Genomic DNA, 22308 nt, shown 5'->3' with positions numbered 1-22308 from the left:
TTAGAACCCACTCGCAGGAACGTTTACCCGGTGCTCAATGCTGAGGACATCCCGACGCACCATAATTAGGAAAATCAGGATCAGGAAAATGACTGGAAGTGGAGCCTGAGGTGAAAGTCATCTGATTGGCTGGCTGCTGTGGATGTTTTCCACTAAACGCTTTGAGGGTGAGTCATTCTCGCAAAGCGGGACCACCTCCTCATGAAGACCCCTCCTCTGATTCACACTTTGCACTTTCATCTATATCTTGAGTGATCTCTCTTAAGCAGTAACTTGCGGGTCAATCCAACACATTGGCATTTTAAAATAAACTCCTTAAGTGACAACTTTCCTAAATGTCGTTTTCGCTGGAGTTTCTCTGGAAACTTCTTTCCACCAACCCAGCCATCAGTTGGCCTGACACAAAGACACACGCCTCCGGCTGTCCGGGTGGGCCCGCTGTTTACTGACACAACAGGAAACGTCAACAATCCAGCTTTGTAACTGCGCCTGTGCATCCTTCTTCTTGCTCTCCTTGCCTTCAGCTGCCCAACTTATCAATTGTCCTGAAAATGAATTCCCAGTCTTTCCGGCAACAATGATAGTTGGATCAGAACCGGCCGGGCCCTAGTGCATCCATGACACCGTTGGCAAGCTTATATTTTCCAGTCCCGTTTTCCTCTTTACTCTGGTGATAAATCACACGCATGAATACAATCATTTCTCTCAAAGAATCTCTTGAGAAGAATGTTTGGAATGTGAAAACGATCGCGAGGAAACACTTGACATTGAGTTCTAACAGTTCACAGCCTGGTGTTATCTTTTTTTTTTCTTGTATAAATTATGATTTGTTTGTGAACAGGATTTAGCCACTCCATCTGTTTCCGAAACTCTTTTGGGGAAGGATGAGAAGAACATTTGCTCGAGATCTTGACATCGGTGTAAAGCCAGAATTGACTTTTAAAAGCCTTTGCTAGTCAAATATCATTTTGTCGTGATTTATCAAGTGCTATGCTAAAATTATCAAATCTGTGCTACGTGACACCATACAAATCCATGACTTCATGATGTTGGACCCGCTTTGCTGCTGTTCTGTGCGTTTTACACCGTCCAGACATTCACAATGTTTTTCCATTGCGCTCCTCCTCCCGTTCCATCCATGCCTTCATCCTGACTCGTTTAGGTGGCTCCATGATGGTGGGAAAAGGAAGCACCCCCCAGTTCCCTCACTCCTCTACCCTAACGTCTTCCCCGTCTGGATTGCATATTCTTTCCACCGCGGTCGGCCTCCCGGGTCCACGCAGAACCAGACCCCCCCACCCCCCACCCAACCCAACGACGGCCATGACGCAGTGACGGCCCGAATCACACTTTCCAACCACTTCCTTCTTCCCTCCCGTTTGTCTTTCATCAGGTGAGCTACGTAAGAGTTAAACGTAAACGCATGTGGCGGCCGGCGCTACCAGTAACGTGAATCTTTCCATTCCGGACGCTGCGTTCGGTCGGCTTTGCCAGGCAAAACACGCTGATGATGATGAAGGGGAGGACGGCCGATGTGCTCGAAATGGAACATCCACGTGACTTGTTGGACGCTTGTCGACATCGTACAAAAAAGCCTAGTTTGGACAATTTAGGTCGCATTGGAGATGGTCTGTGAATACTTTCAACCCCCTGCCTAAAACTCAATCAAGCTAGCCAATCCCTAAAATCCAAGCCAAAGCCAAAACCTTCACTTTGATGACAGACTTTTTCCCTGGCTGGGATTTGTTCACCCGTTATCGCTGATACGGACGGCCCCAGACGCTGACGCATCCCGCAGCTGCTTTGTGGGGGGAAAAAGCGCCTTCACAGGCACAGAACAGGAACAAGCGCTCTGGAGTCTGACGGGATGCATTTGGACGTGTTGCGGTGGCACATGCACAGCCTTCCTTAATCGTTAGCAGCTGATGGAGGCATAAAAAGGGCCTTCTTCCAAACAGGCTTGGAGAAGGCGAGAGAGAGAGAGCGAGAGAGAGAGAAAGAGCTCCAACACGTTGCAGTTGCGAAACACTTTAAAAACGGGCGATTTCAAGGTGTTGTATATCAGCTCAAGTGCCATGAGCTCATCCGCATGGTAATGGGGGGATCATGAATTGAGGCACTCTCCAGCCAGCAACAAGCCTTTCCAATGACAAGCTGAGTCAGCAGGTAATGGCAAAGTGTTGATTTCTTGTTTGAGCTCATTTCTTGACTTCCCCTCAACCCTAAGGCAAAGCCTCCAAATCTTCAACCTCTCTCTGATCCTGTTACGCTTCCAACAAAAATATGTTCATTTGGACTCATTTCCATAAGCCAACCCAAAGTCAGCATTGCACAGTATGCATTGAGATTTATGATGATTATTGCATCTTAAATCTCGCATGATGTTCTCCTAGCTCATCTCCTGGCGGCAGCTCCAAGCCAGAATCTGTCCACATTGGAGAAGAAGTCAACTTTTTTTTTTTTATGCTGTTGGGAGGAAACCCCTCCTGGTGGTCCAGGGGGGTCTTTCCAGACTCAAGTGTTTGAGGGTGGGTGAGTGATTCATGAAGAAGGGGCTCATACATAGGAAGAGTGTAGATTGGACGAGGAAGAAGACGATGAGTCAGCAGGATGACGACAGAGGTCCGTGCAGGTCCGCAGGGCCCGCCGGAGAGCCCGGCACAGCTCATCAGGCCAAGAACATCCGCGGCACACGTGTCCGACGCAGCTTTGACCCTTTTTTTATTTATATATAATTTTTTTGTTTGCGGGTGAGAATGGAAACCAGACGGTGTAAAGAAAGTGAGAGGTCGCCCGGAATGTTTGTTTGTTTCAACATAGAAGACAAACATCTGGCAAACACATTCCGTCATCCAGCCCCCTCCTCGCCAAGACTCCCCTCTGTTACCTCCTTGCTCCTCTCCTCTGGAAATTGAAGCTCTTTAACTTTTTTTCTCTCTTTAATTCCGTTGAGTGTACTCGCGTGGGAAGACGTTGAACACAAAGTCTCATTGTTCCAATCTTTTTTTTCTCCTCAAAAAATAAATGACGGGATTTCTTTCACATGCTTCAGGAAAGTATTACATCCTAGTGGTGAGGTGGAGAAACAAGTAACCTGTTTCTTTCTTGTGTATTCATCGATGACTGAGAAATTATTTAAATGAGCCACGTATCATTCAGAATAAGATGAAGTCAAAGTTTTCACATTTAAAAAATGTGTATCAAGCTGGTAAAAGCAACCATTGCCAAGGACAGCGAAAAGGAAGATGAATGCAGAGTAATACTGACACCTAGTGGCAGCTCAATGAGCTCAATGAGCTGCCACCAGGTGTCGCTGAATGAACTGGCGTGCCTACGGTAAACGAGAAAGCTCAATTCAAATAAAACCAAGCGCGTTTTTGCCAAGGTTCTTTATTATGACTTGTCACTGACGCAGCAATATTGACTTTAAATTAGTTTTGAACAATTTTGCCCACATTTGCGAATGACAGCTTTAAATTGTTTGCAATACTCACTCAAAACAGTTAGTAGTCAGTGAACGCCAGTACGGTAACCGAGAAAGCTCAAAGTAGGTTTATTTGTTGCCTCTCGAGCTCCAAGCTAGCTCCTCACGATGGAGCACATCCCTTCAAGCCCAACACGTTCCCACGCGAAGGACGGTGACGACCCACTGGACACTTCGAGTGACGACGACTGGTTGGACGACGCCTTCGGCGGTCTGGCGGCGCTGCCGGTCGAGGTTAGCGAGCGAAGACCGACGTGTTTACGGTGCCGGTGAGCAGATTTATGACACTGACTGAAGCTAAGCTAATGCTAAGTAAATCAGTTCCACAAGCCAAGTAGAGCAAAGACGCCCTTGGAACTCAATTCTTTTTCAAATGCGCACTTTAAAACAAAACGTTCAAGCGTGTGTTTGCTTTAGTAGTCAAACTAAAGAGAAGAAGAAATGGCTGCTGGATTAAATGACATTTCCTCCTCCCATGATGTAGTCGCCCTCAGAAGGTGTGTCTGTGTCCCTTTCTGCCCGCACAACCTCTGGACGTGTCCACATGTCTCTACATCGTACAGCACCCGGCAGAGGTGAGGCTTTCTTCTCCAATAGTGTCATGATATTAATTGCTCTGAAATCGTTTCTGTGCCTCGGTGTGTGTTGCTGTTTTGGTTAGCAACATCTAATGGTTCTTGGTATGAAACGTGATGTCTTGTTTATTGTGGTACACGTGTCTTGCTTTCAGGAGAGCAGAGTTCTCCGCACAGTTCCTCTTCTCGCTGCATGTTTACCGCCAGAAAAGTGCAACGTTATTATCGGGAGGCGCTTTAACGAGGCAAAGTAAGCAGCACCCACTTGTACTTCTTTTACACAGAGATCCTGCAAAATGGAGAGATTTGAGCCAGAACTCTGGATCCAGCATTTATTTGTGGATTCAGTTTAGTAAAATTGATGTGATGATTAATGTAGCACTTCTGAGAAGTGGGACAGAGGTGACAGGTTTTCAGAGTTTTTTTTCCTCCCCTTCCTTTGTGTCTCTCAGGAACCCTGAGCTGGCCGAAGTGTGCCAGGACAGTCGAACTCTGATCCTGTACCCGGGTCCCAACTCCCAGAACCTGGAGGAGTTGGTACAGCGTCCAGAAGGGGGCGCCAAGACGCATAACATCATCCTTATAGATGGCACCTGGAGCCAGGCCAAGAACATTTTTCTCAAAAACAGCATGTTGCACCTCCCCAAACAGGTGGGCGGAGGCAATACATAACAATTAGGCAGAATCTGCAGCAAAATAGTCGCTGAATAAGTAATAAATGCCTAGGAGTGTTCTATTGTCTGCATGTGTTGCTCTTGTGCTCTCTTTGTTGTCAATGCTGGTTTGCGTCCATCAGGTGCAGCTGAACAGAAGTCTTTCGAGCCAGTATGTGATCCGCACACAGCCCACCAACATCTGTCTGTCCACGCTGGAGTGCGCTGCCGTCGCTCTGTCCATCCTGGAGTGCAATGACATTTATCAAGAGGTATGCTGCAGCACAAGATTCATGGGATTGCAATTGATTCCAATGGGGAAAATGGATTTGTCAGCGTCAATTGAATTCAACCAAATGATGCAGTGTGGATTCAAACGAGCCCGTGTTCTCCTCGTGTTGTGTGGCAGGTGCTGCTGAGGCCACTGAAGGCCCTGTGCTCCTTCCAGCTGGAGCACGGCGCTCAGGTACATCACAGCAAGGAGCACTTGCTGAAAAACGGCATGTACGACAAAACCAAGCCCAAGAACAAGCGCAAGATCAAGAGGCTGGAGAAGCTCGTGACCGACCGCAACTGCCTGCTGAGATGATCGCATACGAACCAGCGTTGTCGGGCTAAAAGACAATCTTCAATGGAAGGGACACTTTTTTTCTTTGCTAGGATTTTTTTATTTGGTGTGGATTTATTTAAAGTGAATAAATCATGTTACAATAGCACTTCCAAACATGTGTGATCTTACTGGCAGATGTTATTCTTCATTATCCTCCTTCATCCACTGTATTGTCTTCACCCACCGTTTTGATCAATGCTGAAAGGGCGTTACACTACAAGCAATGTGATCGATACCTATTGATCCATACACAGTATGTTGTCCAAATAAATTTAGTGTATATTTGAAGATGTTTGTACATTTCATGACAAATTTGCACTCTTATGTTGTAAAGATGACTTCTTTTTGTATTGGTGAAGGGAAGGTCGCCCCTGCCAACATGACCGCCACGTTGGCACGGCGTTTACGTCAGACAAAGCACTCCATATATGTGGGCTAGAACCTCAGAAATAAACAATTTATTTATTTATTTATTCGTCTGGCTAAATTTGATGTGTGGCAGTGTGATTTTATATATCGTCAATGAACTTTATTTGAGTTTATTCGATTAAATTTTTTATTTGTGTCGGAGTGTTGCGCATGCGCCTTGCTGCTCAACCGAGGGCCCCGCGTTCCGCCATCTTTGTCGGCTACCCCATTGTTCGCTCCAGAGCTTGTCCCCCCTCCGCCCCCAGTCTCGGCGGCATTATCGTCTTCGTACTGCGCCACAAAAACACAAGCGGACACGGTGTCACCGGCAGCCTCTCGCGACGGCCGTGGACTTGCCCTCCGCCACGCGTTTGCGACTTGGTCTTGGCCAGCAAGTTTGAGACAGGATGGACGATGACCAGCCCAAAACCCTGTGAGTGTTCTCCGGTTGTCTTGTTAGCTTAGCTCAGCTCACTTGTGTTGCTCACGTAACGCGGAGCTAACGCGCTAACGTGACCAAGACTAAAAATGCATTCTGACGCATATTAAAATGATACAAGCATATGTAACGTCGTTTGTTGAAGAGGTTGCCCGAAGATATGGAGAGAAAATTCACCGCCGGACCAAGAACAATATTGTGTGCTTGCGAGCTCAATTCAATAAGCGTCCAATTAAAAATCGAGCATTTTAGGCCTTGAAATTCCGTTTTATGGCCACATCTCTGCATTGTTTGCCCATTTCGTACATACGCGGTTTAATTTATTTACATACCAGACGTCAAAGTGATGTTAACGAGGAAAACCGCTAGTCTGCTCTGTATTTCCTGTTTTAAGATTAGCTCGGTGCTATTTTAAAATCTTCCAACTCGAGGTAAGTTCAGGTCAAATTAGATGCACAGAGTACATTAAAACCACGGGCTTAGGTAATGCAATGACGAAGAAATCTGTTTTATAAAGCCATTTTATGACATTTGAACAGACTAGTGTAGTAAACTTGTTTTTCATGTATTAAATTTACTTTGCAAATGCATGTTTTACTTCAACCTGGGCCCCTCTGGTATGGCTTCATAGTCTTATTTGCAACCACAAATTAGGCAGAGCGGGTTTGGAGCATGCAATCCAACAGAAAATAAACCTGAACCTCAAGTTAGGTCGTTGATATTTATAATCATCATCATCAGTCATTTCAGGTGATTAAAAATAGGACAGTTGGGGTGCAGACGCAATGTGCAGACACTCCTAGCACTCACCTAAATGTGCTCACACGAAACCATTTTCAGCACGGCCCACTTGTTGGAGACCAACATCTCACTCGCTATGTCTTTTTTGCAGGTACGTGGGCAACCTGTCGCGGGATGTGACGGAAGCCCTCATCCTGGAGTTATTTGGCCAGATCGGACCCTGCAAGAGCTGTAAAATGATCGTAGATGTGAGTTCAGTGAGTCAACTTACCTTGCTGTGTTAACTGTTGATTCAGCTGGGCATATTCCCTCATATAATGACTGTACTGTAATTGACACGGCAGTCCAATTTATCGCAAGGCTGCGTTGTCCACTTGAATAAACACCGCACCTTGAATGGACTCCTGTGTTTCCCCCCCCCCCCCCACCTCTATGGAACAAAACAGCACATGGCAACTTTCACGATTGACGCTCTCTATAAATGGCATTCACATGGAATAGCTGAGCATGCAGCACTAAATTCACCACTTTGTTGAACATGTTGATTTGCACATCTCTTCATGTATTTACACTTTTTTTTTTTTTTTTTCTCCCTACTCCACTCCAGACGGCGGGTCACGATCCCTACTGCTTTGTGGAATTCTATGAGCATAGACACGCCATGGCCACCATTGCGGCCATGAACGGTCGGAAAATTCTGGGTAAGGTAAGCGATCCTGTCTCCTTTGGCGCGGGCCTCTCAGACCGGGCTGGGTGGGCCACTCTTGGTGTGTTAAAGGCAAAGAAAAATATTTTCAACTTTAAAAGCCGGGAGTGTTTGATTGTTTTGGGTGATCATGCTCTTCTGCCTCATATGGCTGTGTGTGTGTGCGTTGTGTGTTCTTTCTTTTATCGATTTGCTGTACTACCTGCTTTCCACTAGACGCCACACTTGTAGCGAGACAAACATTCAGTTGAAAATATTCTATTCCTCAACAGGTATTGAAGGAGCGTTTGAGGAGTATAACAAGTTCGTAAAATTCACTTGTTTGTAAGTCCCTTGTTATTTGGACCTTACTTCCTTCAGTTTTTGCTCCAAATTTTTTTGCCTGACTTTTTTCCTGATTTCTGAGGGTGTGACATCTTGAATAGCCCATTCTTAAATTCTTACTGTGTGTTTAGTTTCTGAAAAGGTTTGTACCATGATATAAATCAGCAGTGGTGTGTAATGATGCACAAGAGAAAGCCACCGCATCCAAAACAACAACCTCAAAATCAGCAAATAGAAGTAAAAGTGGTGTGAGACCACACGTGGTCTAATCAGAACATGAGCGGCCTCCTTCGCCTTGAGAACGTCTCACACTCGTCTCCTCGCCATGTTGTGTCTCTTTACAGGAAGTCAAGGTCAACTGGGCCACCACGCCGACCAGCCAAAAGAAGGACACGAGCAGTACGTGCAAACCGATACCAACTTTGTCTTTAGGGACGGGCATAGAAAACCAAATCGATACGTCGTAAAGACACCCGTGTACTATGGGAATGTACAAATCTTGAAAACGTCTTTTAGGTCACTTCCACGTCTTTGTCGGAGACCTCAGTCCTGAGATCACCACGGACGACATCAAGGCCGCTTTCGGACCCTTTGGGAAAATATCGTAAGTGGAATACTGTTGTTCATTTACACCTCTTTTAGTGCTTTGCCATGTTGGTCCTGCTAGCCCCAATGCTAACGTAAGCGGTGACATGCTGCTTTTTACAAGAAACACTTACATTTGGATTTCCGCTACTGTGTGCAGTGACTGTCGGGTGGTGAAGGACATGGCCACCGGCAAGTCCAAAGGCTACGGCTTTGTGTCCTTCTTCAACAAATGGGTGAGCGCTCCTCCCCGTCCCCTCCCATCGCTGCAGACGATCCGTGAAGACCGCTATCTTGACGTACTTTGTTATTGCCGCATTCAGGATGCCGAGAACGCCATCCAGCAGATGGGAGGCCAGTGGCTTGGAGGGAGGCAGATTAGAACCAACTGGGCCACACGAAAGCCCACGCCCAAAACAACCAATGAAAGTAAGATCAAATGTTTGAACAAAAGCTTGTAAACAATCAGATTCCATTTGCCTTTTAGTCACACTTCAAGTTCAACTAAAACCTCAAAAGCCTAAAAACCTTTCTAGATTGCACGGAAAAGGTTCTTAGATGACTTTTGAACATTCTTAATTGTCATAAAAATCATCGGTGCCTCGTTGTGTCTGACAGCGAGCACCACCAAGCAGCTGTCCTTCGACGAGGTAGTCAACCAGTCCAGTCCCAGTAACTGCACAGTCTATTGCGGTGGAGTCACGGCAGGTCTTACCGGTGAGGATGTCATTTTTTTGTCCATGATGTCATGTTTTGGGGCAGTAACCTTTGGAAATTTATCAAGCCGCCATCACCATTCAAAGAAACTATTTTACAAACACGTGCACGAATGCTTGTCTCTTCACAGAGCAAATCATGAGGCAGACCTTCTCGCCTTTTGGTCAAATCATGGAAATCCGCGTTTTCCCAGACAAGGGCTACTCGTTTGTGAGGTCAGTTTTTTTTAAAAACAAATGTTGTAACATTAGCTGAAGAGCGCGACTCGCCCGCCTAGGTTCAACTCTCACGAGGCGGCCGCCCACGCCATCGTCTCGGTCAACGGCACGTCGGTGGAGGGCTTTGTGGTCAAGTGCTACTGGGGCAAGGAGACCACCGACATGGTGGGCCCCATCCAGCAGGTCCAGTTGCCTCAGAGCACGGTGAGCTTTGCGGCGCAGCCCTACAACCAGTGGGGGCAGTGGTACGGCAACACGCAGCAGATGGGCCAGTACGTGCACAACGGCTGGCAGGTGCCCAGCTATGGCGTCTATGGCCAGAGCTGGGATCAGCAGTGCTACAAGTGAGTAGACCGACAGCTAAATATTATCCTTGAGAAGATCTTGAAATGACTTCCTGAATTTTGACTTGTGTCCATGCTGCCTGCGTTCAGTCCTCTGCCTTCCGCCGCCGGGTGGACCGGCGTGGGCGCCGTCAGCAACGGCGGCATGGTGGAGCCCGGCCAGGGTGTCAACGGCACCATGCTCGCCAACCAAGCCGGCATGGCCGGCACGACCGGCTTCCACACCCACTGATCTCGCCCGCTGGACGCGCCTCATTACACTCTGGTTAGGGACATCCATTTTGCTTGTTTTTTTTTTTTTGTTTGGTTTTTTTTGGGCACCTCGCATCCTTTTACGCCATCACCAACCAACATGTACATGACAAGTTGAGCACAGCTACGGTTTAGATTAGGGAAAGGCGACGTTGCTTAAAGTTTTTGCCGTCGCCATGTTTTGTTTGCAGAGCCAAAGAGATCTGAATCCCACCCCCACCCCCACCCCACATCCATGCTGTCTCTCTCGCCCGCCCCGTTAGTCCTGGCCAGTTCTCAGGGTGCAGAAGTCATTCTGTGAAATGTAGGAAATCACTGAGGAAGAAGCAAAGAGTACGAACTTAGCAGCCTGAACGATTTGGTGTGCATGAACTGCTATTTTGACACACAAGTCAGGCCCCCCGCCCCACCCCACCCGCTCCCACATCCCTCTCAATACGAAAGGACTACATTGTGTTTTTAATTTAGTAATTTTTTGTCTTTCTCAGCTTGTGAGCTTTTTGCCTTTTTTATTTTTTCCCCCCATTTCGGGGGGAATTGACTGCAGCGACACCATGGTTTTGATTAGAAAGCACCGAGCGGCTGTCGACTTTTTTTTTTTTTTTTATTGTTTGAATTGGATTTCCAACAATGTCTTGCAGGGAACACAACTGCCACGCTCGTCTTTACTTACCAGGCAGACAAATATTGCACAACTACTTTAAAAAAAAAAAATTCACTCAATTTGAAGTGTTTTTGTTTTGTTTTGCATTCCACCTTCTTTTGTAATATCATTTTTGAAGTCTTATTGTAAATAACTGAGCGCTCTGTTCAATTGTATCTGTATAAAGAATGATGTTCATTCAGGACACTTGTATGTGTGAATATGTTTGTGAATGTAAGTTTGTGATTGAATGAGTGTGTAGACTGGTGAAAACGTACAATCCCTTAAAAGCCAGTAGATTTTGGGCTTAGTGAGACAAATGTTTCATATTTGTATGCCCAAAGCAGACGTCACCGAACAAAACACGGCAGTCACACAAGAACACATTTTGTCACTCGACTATTAATTTTTACTACAAGTCCCATGATTCCTCACACAGGAGAAATTGCCGCCCACATTATCTCACGTGACTTTGTCCGACCTATCGGCAGTGTCGTTACAGGCGCAATGCGGTGTTGGGATGTAAGAAGCAATGGCGACGGTCGAGCAGTTCTGGAGGTAAAATAGAGCCCGATTTGACCGAAAAGAACCTTCCCAGGTACTTGATGAGACTTTTATTCATTTTGTCATGTTAAATGCTTGTATTTACTAAGTATTTTGTAACGGCTCAAGAGGGTGTGAATATGTTTTTCCTCTAGTACTTGTTAGACACTATAGTGGTTGTCATTTCAAACATAAGTTCCTTGGTCCGGGGTTCGAGTCTCATTTGCATGTTCTCGGTACTTTCATAAATTTAAAAGTATGCTTCCACAGCTGCGGAGAGCCCGCCTAGTCTTATTTAGCCATTACAATTAGCTTGTATTTCATAGCAATTAATTTATATACAAATGTCAAAATGAGTTTTATTAATAATTTAACAACAACATGCAAGTCCACGCATACTTGTGATGGCACATCAATTTGTGTAAGCTAATACTACCCATGAGCTTCGTGTGAAGGTGATTTGTTGCAGTTGAATAGTTTTAAGTATTAAACACGGTCCTAATATGTGTGACAGGTTTATCGTTTAGAATCATTTCCGGATTTAGTGCTTTACCACCATCTAGTGGCACGGATACAGGATTAGAAAACCCGCCAAAGTGATGATTACGTGTTCGTGGATTTTAGTTATTGAATGAATGTAGATATATATATATAGATGTTGAAAGTTCACTGTATAGTGTTTATGAAGTAGTGGATTCCAGAATGTTTCCAAACACAGCCCAATATGTGTTTATTTTGACCCCCCCCCCCCCCCCCCCCTTCCTTCTTGACCAGTCAGAAAATGGAAGGCATGTCCCCTTCCATCATCCCACCATTGTCTGCCACCCCGCTCGCCGCCAAACAGCAGGACGTTCACGTCAAGGCGGGGTCCACCGTGACCCCAGCCTTCCTCTCCAACCTGGGGAGGGCCACCCTGCGCGGCATCCGCAAGTGTCCTCGCTGTGGCGTCTACAACGGCACCCGGGGGCTCAGCTGCAAGAACAAGCTGTGCGGGATATCGCTCCGGAACGCCACCTCTGGGACCAGGGGAAGCCGGAAAGGTGGCGTGGAGGTGGTCAGAGTGATCATCGACAGCGAGGAGCGAGAGGGGAAGGAGCAGGATAACAACGAAGGGGGTGGCGTTCAGGTTGGTGGGAAATATAAATAACGTATCTTCTTGCATGAGTATTGAATCATCTTAGATATCATCTCAGTCATTTTCCCTCCAACACAGGTGTTTTCCGTGTGCCATCGAGAACGAGGATCCGCCCGGCTGGGCTTTGTGGGGCTGTCCCCCACCGACACCGCTATCTCCACGGGCGAGCGGCACCCCATGCTGTCTCAGATCAACATAGGCCGCTGCTTCATGCCGGCCTGCAAGCAGGGTTCCGGGTCCGACCGGTCCGAGTCCGGCTTACCCGACACCCTCTGTGTCCATATCAAGACTGCCATCGAGTGCCGCCGCTCCGCTGCCCCTCTGAGCGTCAAGAGCTCCGCCCTAGAGGCGTTAACAGCCTCAATGCAAGACAAAGAAGAACTGTGGGGCCTGGCCACCGAGTCCCCGGGGCCCCTGGTGCAACGAGTGTCCAGGGACACGCTGGTGGTCAAGTGCCGCCCCGATTCTGCGCACCCCTTGGGCCTGCTACACCTGACGGTCAGTGGCGGCGGAGGACTGTCCGATGTGGCGAAAGGCAGCAGAAGGACCCGGCGGGCGACACAGCAGCGGGCGGCGTTTCACTGCGCCTGCCGCCCGCAGACGGCTGAGGCGTCGTGCGCCACCGACCACCCGGACCCTTCACAGCCCTGCCTGCACTTCTATGCCTGCGTTTGTGCCTTTGCCAGCGATGAGAAACTGGCTTCAGAATTTGCTACCTTTATCAGCTCGGCGACAACTGGTAAGAGTGGTCATCTGATTGGTCCAGCCTTTTAAAGCTCACTCAGTCACAGATACTACAGTACTACCTCCTGTTCAATAATGCAACATCATTAACCCTTTCACACCTTTGTCTTTCAGGCATTGTACCTACCCCAACCGGCAAAGTCCTCATTACCTGCGAGAGGCCCCCTCCCTTTCCCACGGAACCTCTCAGATATTTTCACAAAGCCAAGAAACCACGCCCGGATGAAGCTCCCTCGGGTACTAGTCTAAAACATTTTATGGCTTCCACTTGTTGTTCCGTGACTTTTTCCTGGTACTTGAATCTCAGCTGGCACTCAGATGGTGGATGAGGGCTCTGTATCCTTGAGTTTCTACCAGTGGTTGGCCGGCGTCACAGAGAGGATCCAGCAAACTATGCACTACCAGTTTGACGGTAGGAGATTTATTTTTTTCCCTTCTTCAAAAGTCAGACTTGACAACTAGCATGTGGCCGATATTGCACGCACGTCACTGTGACAAAGAGAAGACGTATTTCGTTTTCATGTGACTCCCCAACAGAGATTCGAATCATGTCTAATTGGAATTTTCTTTTTTCTGCCCACAGGGAAACCCGAGCCTCTGGTATACTACATTCCGCAGCAATTCTTCAACGCTCTGCAGCATCGCCTGTCTCTGGGCTCCAAGAGGCGACTGCCCAACTTCACCACAGGTGGGACCACATGGTCTGCGTTTTTCACCAGGCTAATTGCTAACCGAAGTTAGCTCTAACTCAGTGTGTCTCGATGGCTTCAGTGCTGGAGAACAATGACGGCGTCCCTCAGGGTTCTCTCTCCAAATACACTTGGCACATCACCAACCTCGCACTGGTCAAACGCATCTTTGACACGCCTGAGGTAAGATCCCTCAATTCCCACCCGTGTGGTCTACATTCCCCGCGTCTGAGGCCTGGACTATCGTCGTCTGTCTACCAGTTGCAGTTGGAGCTCACTCAGAGTTTTGTCCGCAACATGGACGGTTCCTACTCCCGCTTTCACTGTCCTCAACCTCCTCCTGAACCTGCCTCGGCGGACGGGATTAGAACGGATACAACGTTGCCCATTCGGCCCATGGAGCTCCAAACCTTCCTCAAAGTTGGTGAGTTGCTTGTATTTCAATTAGCATTAGCATCCCCAGCATGCACTTGACGTTTGTCTCCGGCCTGAGCAGGGCCCGGCTCGGATGACCCAGAAGAACCCGGCCCCTTTGTCATTGAGTGGACTCCCGACGTGCTCCCACGCTGCCACATGGGCGAGCTGAGGATCCTCTACCAGTTTGGACACCAGCAGAGCGGACAGCAGGCGGAATGTGGAGAGAAGGATGGTCACAGCACAGCAGAATGCGTCAAAGGTGAGCCACCATCGTAAAAAAAAAATATATAAAGATGAATAAATATAAACTGTTACCTACAACTAACAAATAGTTAATTAATCTGCCATTTATTTTACTGATCAAGCAACAAAACAGATTTTAAAAATTATCATTTCTACTTATTCAAAAAATACGTCATAACGGTGTAGAAAAATCTCGCCAGCAGGAGGCGTCACTATCCTTCTCTTTCATGCACTTTGTGTTGACGGATGGTACTTGTTTGACAAGTTAGTATGTAGCACATTTAGCTTGCACAATAACTTTGCTGTCAAACTATGTTTGTCCGTATGACAACTAAGAATGTCAAAAATGTGTTGTCAACAAAGGTTTAAATGATAACTACCGGTCCATTCTAGAGACAAGTATCCCTCCCCCCCAGCCACTGTCCATCTTGTCCACTTTCTCGCTCCTCCATCATGTTATGTCTTCCCGCTTGCTGATTGGCCAGCGCGTTGACCAGCATCAATCATTCTCCTACTCCTCCTTCGCCGCTTATTGCGTCATCCATCACAAGTGGCGGCCAATCGATGGCGACCCCCAGGTCCTATAATTCTCTTTCCTTCTTCACTCAAAAATAAAAAAATGACATTTGATTGGTGGATTGTACAACTACGTCACGAGCAGACACTTTGCTGTCGGCATCGCTGAAAAATGTCCCGTTTGACTTTTTTCTCGCTAAAATGTATTTACCCTGGCATACTTCCCCATCTGATTGGTCGCCATTGTTCACGAATGGCCTTCAACGTTTACGACAGGTGTATTGACGTGTTTTTGGTCTGCAAAACGTCTGCTTTACGAGAACCCCTCTGACCGGGCGGCGTTTATGAGGACAGATGGCGGCCATGTTTAATCACCTTCTGTCTGTTTGACATCAAAGTCGCTCATTAAACTCCCTCCTCTTTTTTTTTTTTTTTTAAATAGTAAAATCACTATAGTCCATTTGCAGGCCGCAGTAAAAGTGTTTTTGCAGGTTGTGTGTGTGCGCGCGTGCACGTGTGTGTGTGTTTGCCCTAACTGTGCCGTTCTGCTTTATAGCACGCTATAAAAGTGCCGACACGGGCTGTATCATTTTTATTTGGACGCTCAGTTAAAGAGGGAGATTACGCTTGTGAATAATGTTTGCGCTAAAGCCGGTTATTTTTTACCCTCTCATTTTAGCTCAAAAAACAGCATCAATGAACCATACTTGAATTCTGCCTAGCAACTTGATGATCTGTTTTTTTTATGGCCCAGTGTTTCTATGCTCAATCGAAAAGTCCTAAAGGCAGGAATGCGCTCCCCTTGTCATGTGACAGTATTCATCTGAAAAATGACTGAACAAAAATTTACTTATCTCACTCCTGTTGTCAGCGCCTCAATTAGATGCTGACAAAGATAGTTAGTTTGTTCGCTTTGCGGAGTGCCACGGCGGGTAAAGGGCCGACTGTGACTAGTACACACTTTTGAGAACATCCCGTTCCGAGATGTGGTGTTGGTCAGGCGCAGTTCCTAAAATAAGTTTGTGGCGAAGAGCGGCGGGATCAAATATTCCCGTTTGGATTTTCCACTGTAAAGTGGCGCTTCCAGGCTGCCAAGGTCGCCAGCCCAGCGCTGATGTTCTCTCTCTTTCTCTCTCTTTCTCTCTCTCTCTCTCTCTCTCTCTCTCTCTCTCTCGCTCGTCGCTTTCTGTCAAAGCTTCCACCTTCCTCCCAGCGGCGGCTGAGTGACGAGTGTTAATTCCTCTTGGCTCCGCACTGACCTCCATCGTGGCGTGTTTTTACCTCGGAAGAATCCTCGGATCATTTCACTTGTCATCATTTTAAATATATTTAATTATTTATATTTGCAGCAAATCGTGCTGTAATCGGAGTAAATCGGGTCATAGTTTGATCGGAATTGGAGTGAATCATGGACCGAGTCACATCATCATCGGAATAAAATGTTATTGTCAATTAATTGAAGTCAAATGTAGCTGCCGTGAGCGAGTGTGTGACATGAGTCCTTTCCACTTCCTTTGTTCAAGCAAAGCGGCCGTGACACCGACAAAGCCGTCATCGCCGTTTCCACGACAACAGCTTGGAATCCCGTCGCCGCCGTTGCCGTCCTCTCGATCCCCTTCCTCTCATTCGCGCCGGACAGCAAGTAAGGTCATGACCACTTCCTGTCCGTAGACGCGAGCTTTCAGACCGACGCTTTCATGTGTGATTTAGCTAGCCGCTCGGACACCGGGGCCCAAGTAGGACACGAGCAGACTAGTGCATAGAACATAAAGACACAAGTCCAGTTGGACATGAGAATAATAGGTCACAGTAGGACATAAGAATTCCATGTCACATGTGCAAGGACGGTAGGACACAAGTGCACTAGGATACAAGGATGCTGGGACATAGCCACTAGGACGGACACACATGTTGACAAGTCGCTGAGTAAGCGAGGTTGGACAGACCTGGCATTTTCAAGTCTCAGTTCAGTGCCCCGCGGACTTCACGGACAATCTGGAATGTTTTTGTGTCCCGCCACGAACTCTCTCCCGTCCGGCCTCCTCTCTCGTCTGTTTTTCATCTGCGGCGTTGATTTATGCCGTCGATCTCCTCGCTTCCTGTCGCGATAGATTTATGGGTTCACGAGTGCTGCGTGACCGATTGGCTCGGAGGCGTCGCAGCCACATGCGCTTGGCGAGTGAAAGATGGCAGCTGCGGTGGCTTTTCATGTCATTTTTCTTTCATCTTTGATGTTTTATGGCGTAATTCTCTGTGGCAGCGAAAATGCCGTGTCCACTTCTGAGCTGCTGTATAGGCAAAAACATGTTTGTCTTTTTTAAGCGTGTATTATAGGGCGATGTTGGCTATTTCCCTTCCAAAGCAAACGAATTTTAGTCCGACGGCTGCCAACTTGAAACCGTGTCCACGAGACAAATGTCTGACACTAAATATCGAAATATTTCATCAATCTACTTCCTCCTGCAAAGTCAAAACAACGGTCGGAACTTCACACACAAGACAGCTTGATTGCGATAATCTCATAATGATCCACCGACCATAGTTTCCTGAAACCACACACACAAAAAAGGCGAGTCAAGAATGCTGTCAGGGCGTGTAATTGCCGGGTCGCGACGGCTAGTAAGAGGTTTTTTTTTTTTTTTTTGCAGACAGCTGTAAACTAATTGCGATCTGTTGACTGAAACGGACGACGCCCCTCCTCTCATATCGCCGCCTCGCCTGTCAATCAAAACGCACGAAGGGTATAATTTGGCCTCGCTGAGGTAAAGAGGTCAGCGGGAGAACGAGACGCTGTCTGTGTGTGAGACCGAGCGACGGATTGCGCTTTGACAACGTTGAAAGTATTCATTGTGCTTCAATCAGGAAATGGCCAGGTCTCTGTGTGAAACTGTCACGACAGTAAGATTTGTGTCAAAGGAAAAGACGGCGGATAAAAGGCCACGGCCGCCATCTTGGCACAGGAAGTGGAAAATCTGGTCGACGATGCCGGCGTGTTTACTCTCTGTGCCGTGCACCCCTCAGGGGCAAGCGCCACTCTACCAGAGCAGTACATAGAGTACCCGAACGGCGTTCACGCCCTTGCGATATTTTTCCGCGCCTAGCTTGTGGTTGACTGCTTTTATTTTTCTTGGCGGCTGCATTTTTTGGAGGTTGTTTGAAGTGTGACAGATCGGCAAAAGCAGCACATGACGGATTCCGATGAGATGTGTCACGGGAGCTGACTTTGATGTGGAGCACATGATGATGCTAACGATACGCTAACTTTTCACAATGAGCCTCCTGAAAGAGTGAAAAGTTCACAAGCCGCCGGCGGTGCGCAGCTGAAATGTAAAGTGAAGGTTTTGACAGGCGCTTGAAATTTGAGCTCACTTGGCTCAGTGCTACTGTCAACCGTGTACTGCATTTTTTTTTCTTTTTTGGGGGAGGGGGAGTGCGCTAAAGAAACAAACTTTGGCTACTGCCACTTTTGTGTGATGTGTGTCCTTGACCCGATGCTAAAAACTGAGCGTCACCAGGGAGTTTTTTTTCTCCCCAAAGCGCGCACTACTTTTGCCCAGGCAATGATTATCCTCGTCAGACTTTTCCCCGCATGAAAGCGTCCCGCCGTGTCCCGCTGTTCCGACAACACAGACGACTCATAAACGTGTCGTAAATGTGTCCGTTTGGGGAGAATACGCACAACCCATCGGGAGGGTTACGAGCTGTAATAAAAATGCTAGTGAAAGGCCTTCATCACAAGGGGAAAGCCTACTGGGGTTGTGTGTCATAAAATTTAGCCCCAGAAAAATTGGGGGTGAGGTTTTTCCTACTTTCTACATTTTTTTCCCACCCTAAATTTAAGAAAGTCGTAAATGGTTGGATCGCCACAAATGGTTGGCTTGCCACAAATGGGTAATTTGGATCTGGATTACATTTAATTGGATTTTTCTGCTAATCCATAAAGTCATTGTACAAATGGGGTCATTTTTATGCTCTAAAATCAATCACCAGTATTTGAATAACCTCCAAATGTGCAATTTGTATTAGTAGTTGTAAATTACATGATTTTATTTGCTGAAAAGAAATGCTTCAAAAAGTACAACGCAGCCAGAAATAGATCTGGACTGATTTTTTTGGGGTGGAAACTAGAGAAAAGAAACCACGTCAAAAGCGTATCGTTACTTGTATGGCCCCGCCCACCGGTTGCTTAGAAGTCACGCCTGCCTCCTCTTGCCTGCAATCGGCTGCGAGAGTGAGTGAACGCAGGACAGGCGTGCATGAGGGACTCGTCGAACTTGACATTGGACCCGTCCAACATGCACAAGTAAACTCCCCACCCGCGACTCGTCGTTATCCCGGAGGACACCGACGTGACTGAGAATGGATTACGCTGCGTCCGATGAAATCTCCCCCGTCGCGGAGAGCCACTGAGCGGTCCAAGTTGAGCAGCGAGCTGAGCGCCCGCCGCACGTCTTCTGTCAGTCGTCGCCTCATCAGGACCTCCGTGGCTTGCCGTGCCGTGCGAGGCGAGGCGAGACGGCTCGCGGTGCACGTGGTCAACATGTTGAGCGCGCACACGGGCAACTTGACCCACCCGGAATACTTGCAACCGCTCACGCCCGCCTCTGTCACCATTGAGGTAGGCTGCTTGCTTGCTTGATTGATTGTTGCAAATAAATAACATGTTTATGGAAATAATTCACAGACTAGAGATAGTTATTCTCAAATAATATGTGGTAAAGTTAAAAAGTGGTTGACTTCTATACTGTAAACTACATTTATAATGTATTTTTTTTAAAGTATGTTTCGAAAAAGTTGCTAAGTGTGACATTGCTTTTCTGGCTTTGGGCTCAGTAGTTAATTGCAGGAAGCTATTTTGCATATTACCTGTACCATCCCAAAAAATGAATACTGCTCACACCGTTTCTCTTTTTTATGGTTATTTTAAAGGGATGTTTTATCATAAGTGAGATATTTTAAACTTCTCTTATTGCTTGATTTTAGCTGGACGTGAAGAAGAGCCCTCTGGCTATGCTGGCCCAGACATGCTCGCAGATTGGGAAAGCAGATCCTCCGGCCTCCTCCAAGGAAAGCACCACGCGCTCCGGCTTTAAACTGGGAGAGCAGCGTCCACCTTTGGCGGACAAGTGCAGCTTCAAGCCCTACCTCAAAGGAAGAGGTGGCGATGATGAAGTGAGCAGCAGCGGTTTGTCCGAGAAAGTAGGACTCGGGGCCCTCGGCGGCGCTCGTGAGCACATAGCCAACGCACCGTCGTACGTGCCCCACCCGAGCTGCGGTGAGAAAGGATCCGCCCAACGATCAGGTGGCGCGACGCCCAACCCGCTGCGCCACTCGCCAAATAGCGAGCGTGAAACTGGAAGCCCGAGCAGCACAAGTAGCGAGTGCGGTACGAGCGCCGGACACTCCCAAAAAGACATTGACGCAAGCGGCCTGACCTCAGAGGGTCTGCACCTCGCCAACTCGGGCCACCCCCGAGCCAGCGCCAACTGCGGCACGAGCAGCTCAGGTGGCAGCCAAGCGGGTCCTGGCCCCGGGCGCCTTACGCCCATTTCGCCCTACAAGGCGGCGCACCGTCACTTCCCCTTGCCGCCATCCAACGTGGTCTACCACGCTGGCTACCCGCCTCAGTTGGGTCCCAAGCATCCCAGCTCCATCCCTCACGCGAGAGCCTCGCCGCCTTTCTTCATGCAGGGTCTGTGCCGGGATCCCTACTGCATCAGCTACCCAAGCCTTCCTCATGTGAGCAGCGGCCCCTGCATCCAAGAGCTCTCAAGTCTCAATTGCAGCTTTCCTTTGGTATACCCCGCCCACCCTCCACACCCCTTCTACTCCTACATATTGCCGAGCGACCCCCACACGTGCAACTGGGAATCAGCCAGGGCTCCGGGTGAGAAGCACTTTACCGCGCCTGATGAGCTGGTTCACCTGCGGGCACACATGGCCATGGAGGCGGACCCCAAGGTGCCGTCCTCGACACCCGCCCGTTGTCATCAGCACTTGGCCCACTTGAGTGGTTCGGGGGGTTCCGTCCGAGCGCCGCACAGTATGGGAATAGCTCGCTATCACCCCTACAGTACTTTGCCATCCGGACCCTACACCATGGCCGTGCGCGCTTGGCCAACCACAGGCCCATGCTACCCGCACTATGCCTTCTACAACCAAAGACTGGAACCTCCATCGACTCTGGACTACCAATGATGCCTTCAAGGGATAATTTTAGCAGAGGGGGGGGGGACTCTGTAGTTTTTGGATCAATGTTGACACCACTTCTTGGTTGCAATGAGGAATTGTCAAGATTTGCTTTTCAGCACTCCTACAACCACTGAATCTGGAATAGATTTTTGTCTCTTTGATCAATGAAATCCATCCTCCTGTGTCCAACTTCAAACCCCGGCCACCAAGTACATTCGGAATGTACGAGGGGAAAAAAAGAGAAAATAAATCCTTGTACTTTTGCACCCTCATTTGGATTCACAGAATTTTGTTGCCTGTCACGTTACACCCCTCGGGAAATCGTCCGTGTCCTTTTTTTTATTATCTTGCTACCAAAGCATACCAGGTTGTAGACTAATTAGATTTCTGAGTCTACTTCTTCCTAATCCACAGCAGTTGAATCAATGCTTCTACTACTTTTTATTGGGAGGGGGCTCACTTTAGTGCCTCTGTAGGGTTGTAATGGAGCGACTAATATTTTGTTAAATAAATCAAAAGTACGATTCCTCCTCTGTTGTCTGTTTTTTCATGGCAGATTCCTCTCAGGAGGGCAACTTGCGCGCCCACACACACTGACTCCATTGTGTGTGTCAAGAATGAATAGTCTCCAAAGGACATGTGGGAAGATTTTATCAAGCATCTCTTTGTTAGTCACATGACCATCGCAGCTGGATTTCCTCATGGGTATCTGATCCATATCAGTCAATGTGTTCATTTTCTACTTTTGTATCAATTAATTTTCCTTTTTCTTAACGTTCTTAATCCCAGAAAGTAGTACGTGTTCTGTGGTGTCTCCAGGCCTTATCACTTCATCCATCACTGGGCCCACAAATGAGGCCTTTGAGTGTATGTGGGTGGATGGGGGGGGTGGCAGTGCCCTACATAAGAAGCGCACAGATGTGGGCCGTAATGTTTTGCAACCGTCATGAAGCTGTCATCAGGCAGCCACAAATAAACAAAACACAAAGAAAATATGCAACATGACTCATTGAACAGAGAATTAAAGATACAGAACACACATGCAAGTAACCCTGACTAGAAGTTTTAAAACCTTAATTTGCAACACTTAGCCTTGCTTTAAACCCTAACCCAGGCTCGAATCCTATTTT

General features: G+C 47.7%; 4 protein-coding genes across 13 annotated transcripts in view; all 4 read left to right on the top strand.

Moving 5' to 3' along the window:
- dtwd2 (DTW motif tRNA-uridine aminocarboxypropyltransferase 2) overlaps positions 1-5791 on the top strand; it is a 92982-nt gene extending 87191 nt beyond the window's left edge. For all 4 annotated transcript variants that reach the window (XM_085925729.1, XM_085925727.1, XM_085925726.1 and 1 more), the window contains 6 exons: positions 1163-3753; positions 3969-4059; positions 4215-4309; positions 4512-4710; positions 4856-4984; positions 5122-5791. In XM_085925729.1, the coding sequence (XP_085781855.1) occupies positions 3593-3753; positions 3969-4059; positions 4215-4309; positions 4512-4710; positions 4856-4984; positions 5122-5301 (855 nt within the window). In that variant the 5' untranslated portion in view covers positions 1163-3592 and the 3' untranslated portion in view covers positions 5302-5791. The remainder of the gene's footprint in view (positions 1-1162; positions 3754-3968; positions 4060-4214; positions 4310-4511; positions 4711-4855; positions 4985-5121) is intronic.
- Positions 5792-5935: 144 nt separating this feature from the next.
- LOC147048397 (cytotoxic granule associated RNA binding protein TIA1-like) lies at positions 5936-10940 on the top strand. 2 transcript variants are annotated; one of them, XM_085926984.1, is made up of 11 exons: positions 5936-6163; positions 7062-7167; positions 7518-7616; positions 8285-8339; positions 8457-8544; positions 8686-8761; positions 8849-8954; positions 9144-9242; positions 9373-9457; positions 9520-9804; positions 9895-10940. In XM_085926984.1, the coding sequence occupies exons 1-11, from the start codon at positions 6138-6140 to the stop codon at positions 10034-10036; spliced, it is 1167 nt and encodes a 388-aa protein (XP_085783110.1). In that variant the 5' UTR covers positions 5936-6137; the 3' UTR covers positions 10037-10940. The 2 variants fall into 2 exon arrangements, with proteins under 2 accessions (XP_085783110.1, XP_085783113.1); XM_085926987.1 differs by having other exon boundaries at positions 5937-6163; positions 7062-7158; positions 9895-10939.
- A 195-nt stretch (positions 10941-11135) lies between these two features.
- On the top strand, positions 11136-21883 carry c12h2orf42 (chromosome 12 C2orf42 homolog). Of its 6 annotated transcripts, XR_015067709.1 has the most exons (11): positions 11138-11297; positions 12017-12368; positions 12456-13116; positions 13236-13358; positions 13429-13533; positions 13705-13809; positions 13893-13993; positions 14072-14234; positions 14307-14486; positions 16510-16628; positions 21735-21817. XR_015067709.1 is itself a non-coding variant. In XM_085925647.1 (10 exons), exons 2-10 carry the CDS (start codon positions 12024-12026, stop codon positions 21773-21775), a joined length of 1824 nt encoding a protein of 607 aa, XP_085781773.1. In that variant the 5' UTR covers positions 11136-11297; positions 12021-12023; the 3' UTR covers positions 21776-21883. The 6 variants fall into 6 exon arrangements, 5 of the variants coding, with proteins under 5 accessions (XP_085781773.1, XP_085781775.1, XP_085781774.1 ...); XM_085925647.1 differs by lacking the exon at positions 16510-16628 and having other exon boundaries at positions 11136-11297; positions 12021-12368; positions 21735-21883; XM_085925649.1 differs by lacking the exons at positions 16510-16628; positions 21735-21817 and adding an exon at positions 17635-17749 and having other exon boundaries at positions 11137-11297.
- LOC147048396 (zinc finger protein 703-A-like) lies at positions 19360-21185 on the top strand. Its single transcript, XM_085925654.1, has 2 exons — positions 19360-19604; positions 19970-21185. The coding sequence occupies exons 1-2, from the start codon at positions 19365-19367 to the stop codon at positions 21182-21184; spliced, it is 1455 nt and encodes a 484-aa protein (XP_085781780.1). The 5' UTR covers positions 19360-19364; the 3' UTR covers position 21185.
- Positions 21884-22308: the final 425 nt, after the last annotated feature.

The sequence above is a fragment of the Syngnathus leptorhynchus genome, chromosome 12 (genome assembly GCF_054491065.1).
Source record: "Syngnathus leptorhynchus isolate UIUO chromosome 12, UIUO_Slep, whole genome shotgun sequence".
Lineage (NCBI taxonomy): Eukaryota > Metazoa > Chordata > Actinopteri > Syngnathiformes > Syngnathidae > Syngnathus > Syngnathus leptorhynchus.
The sequence above is the reverse complement of the archived record's forward strand: the minus strand, read 5'-3'. Positions and strand labels throughout refer to the sequence as shown.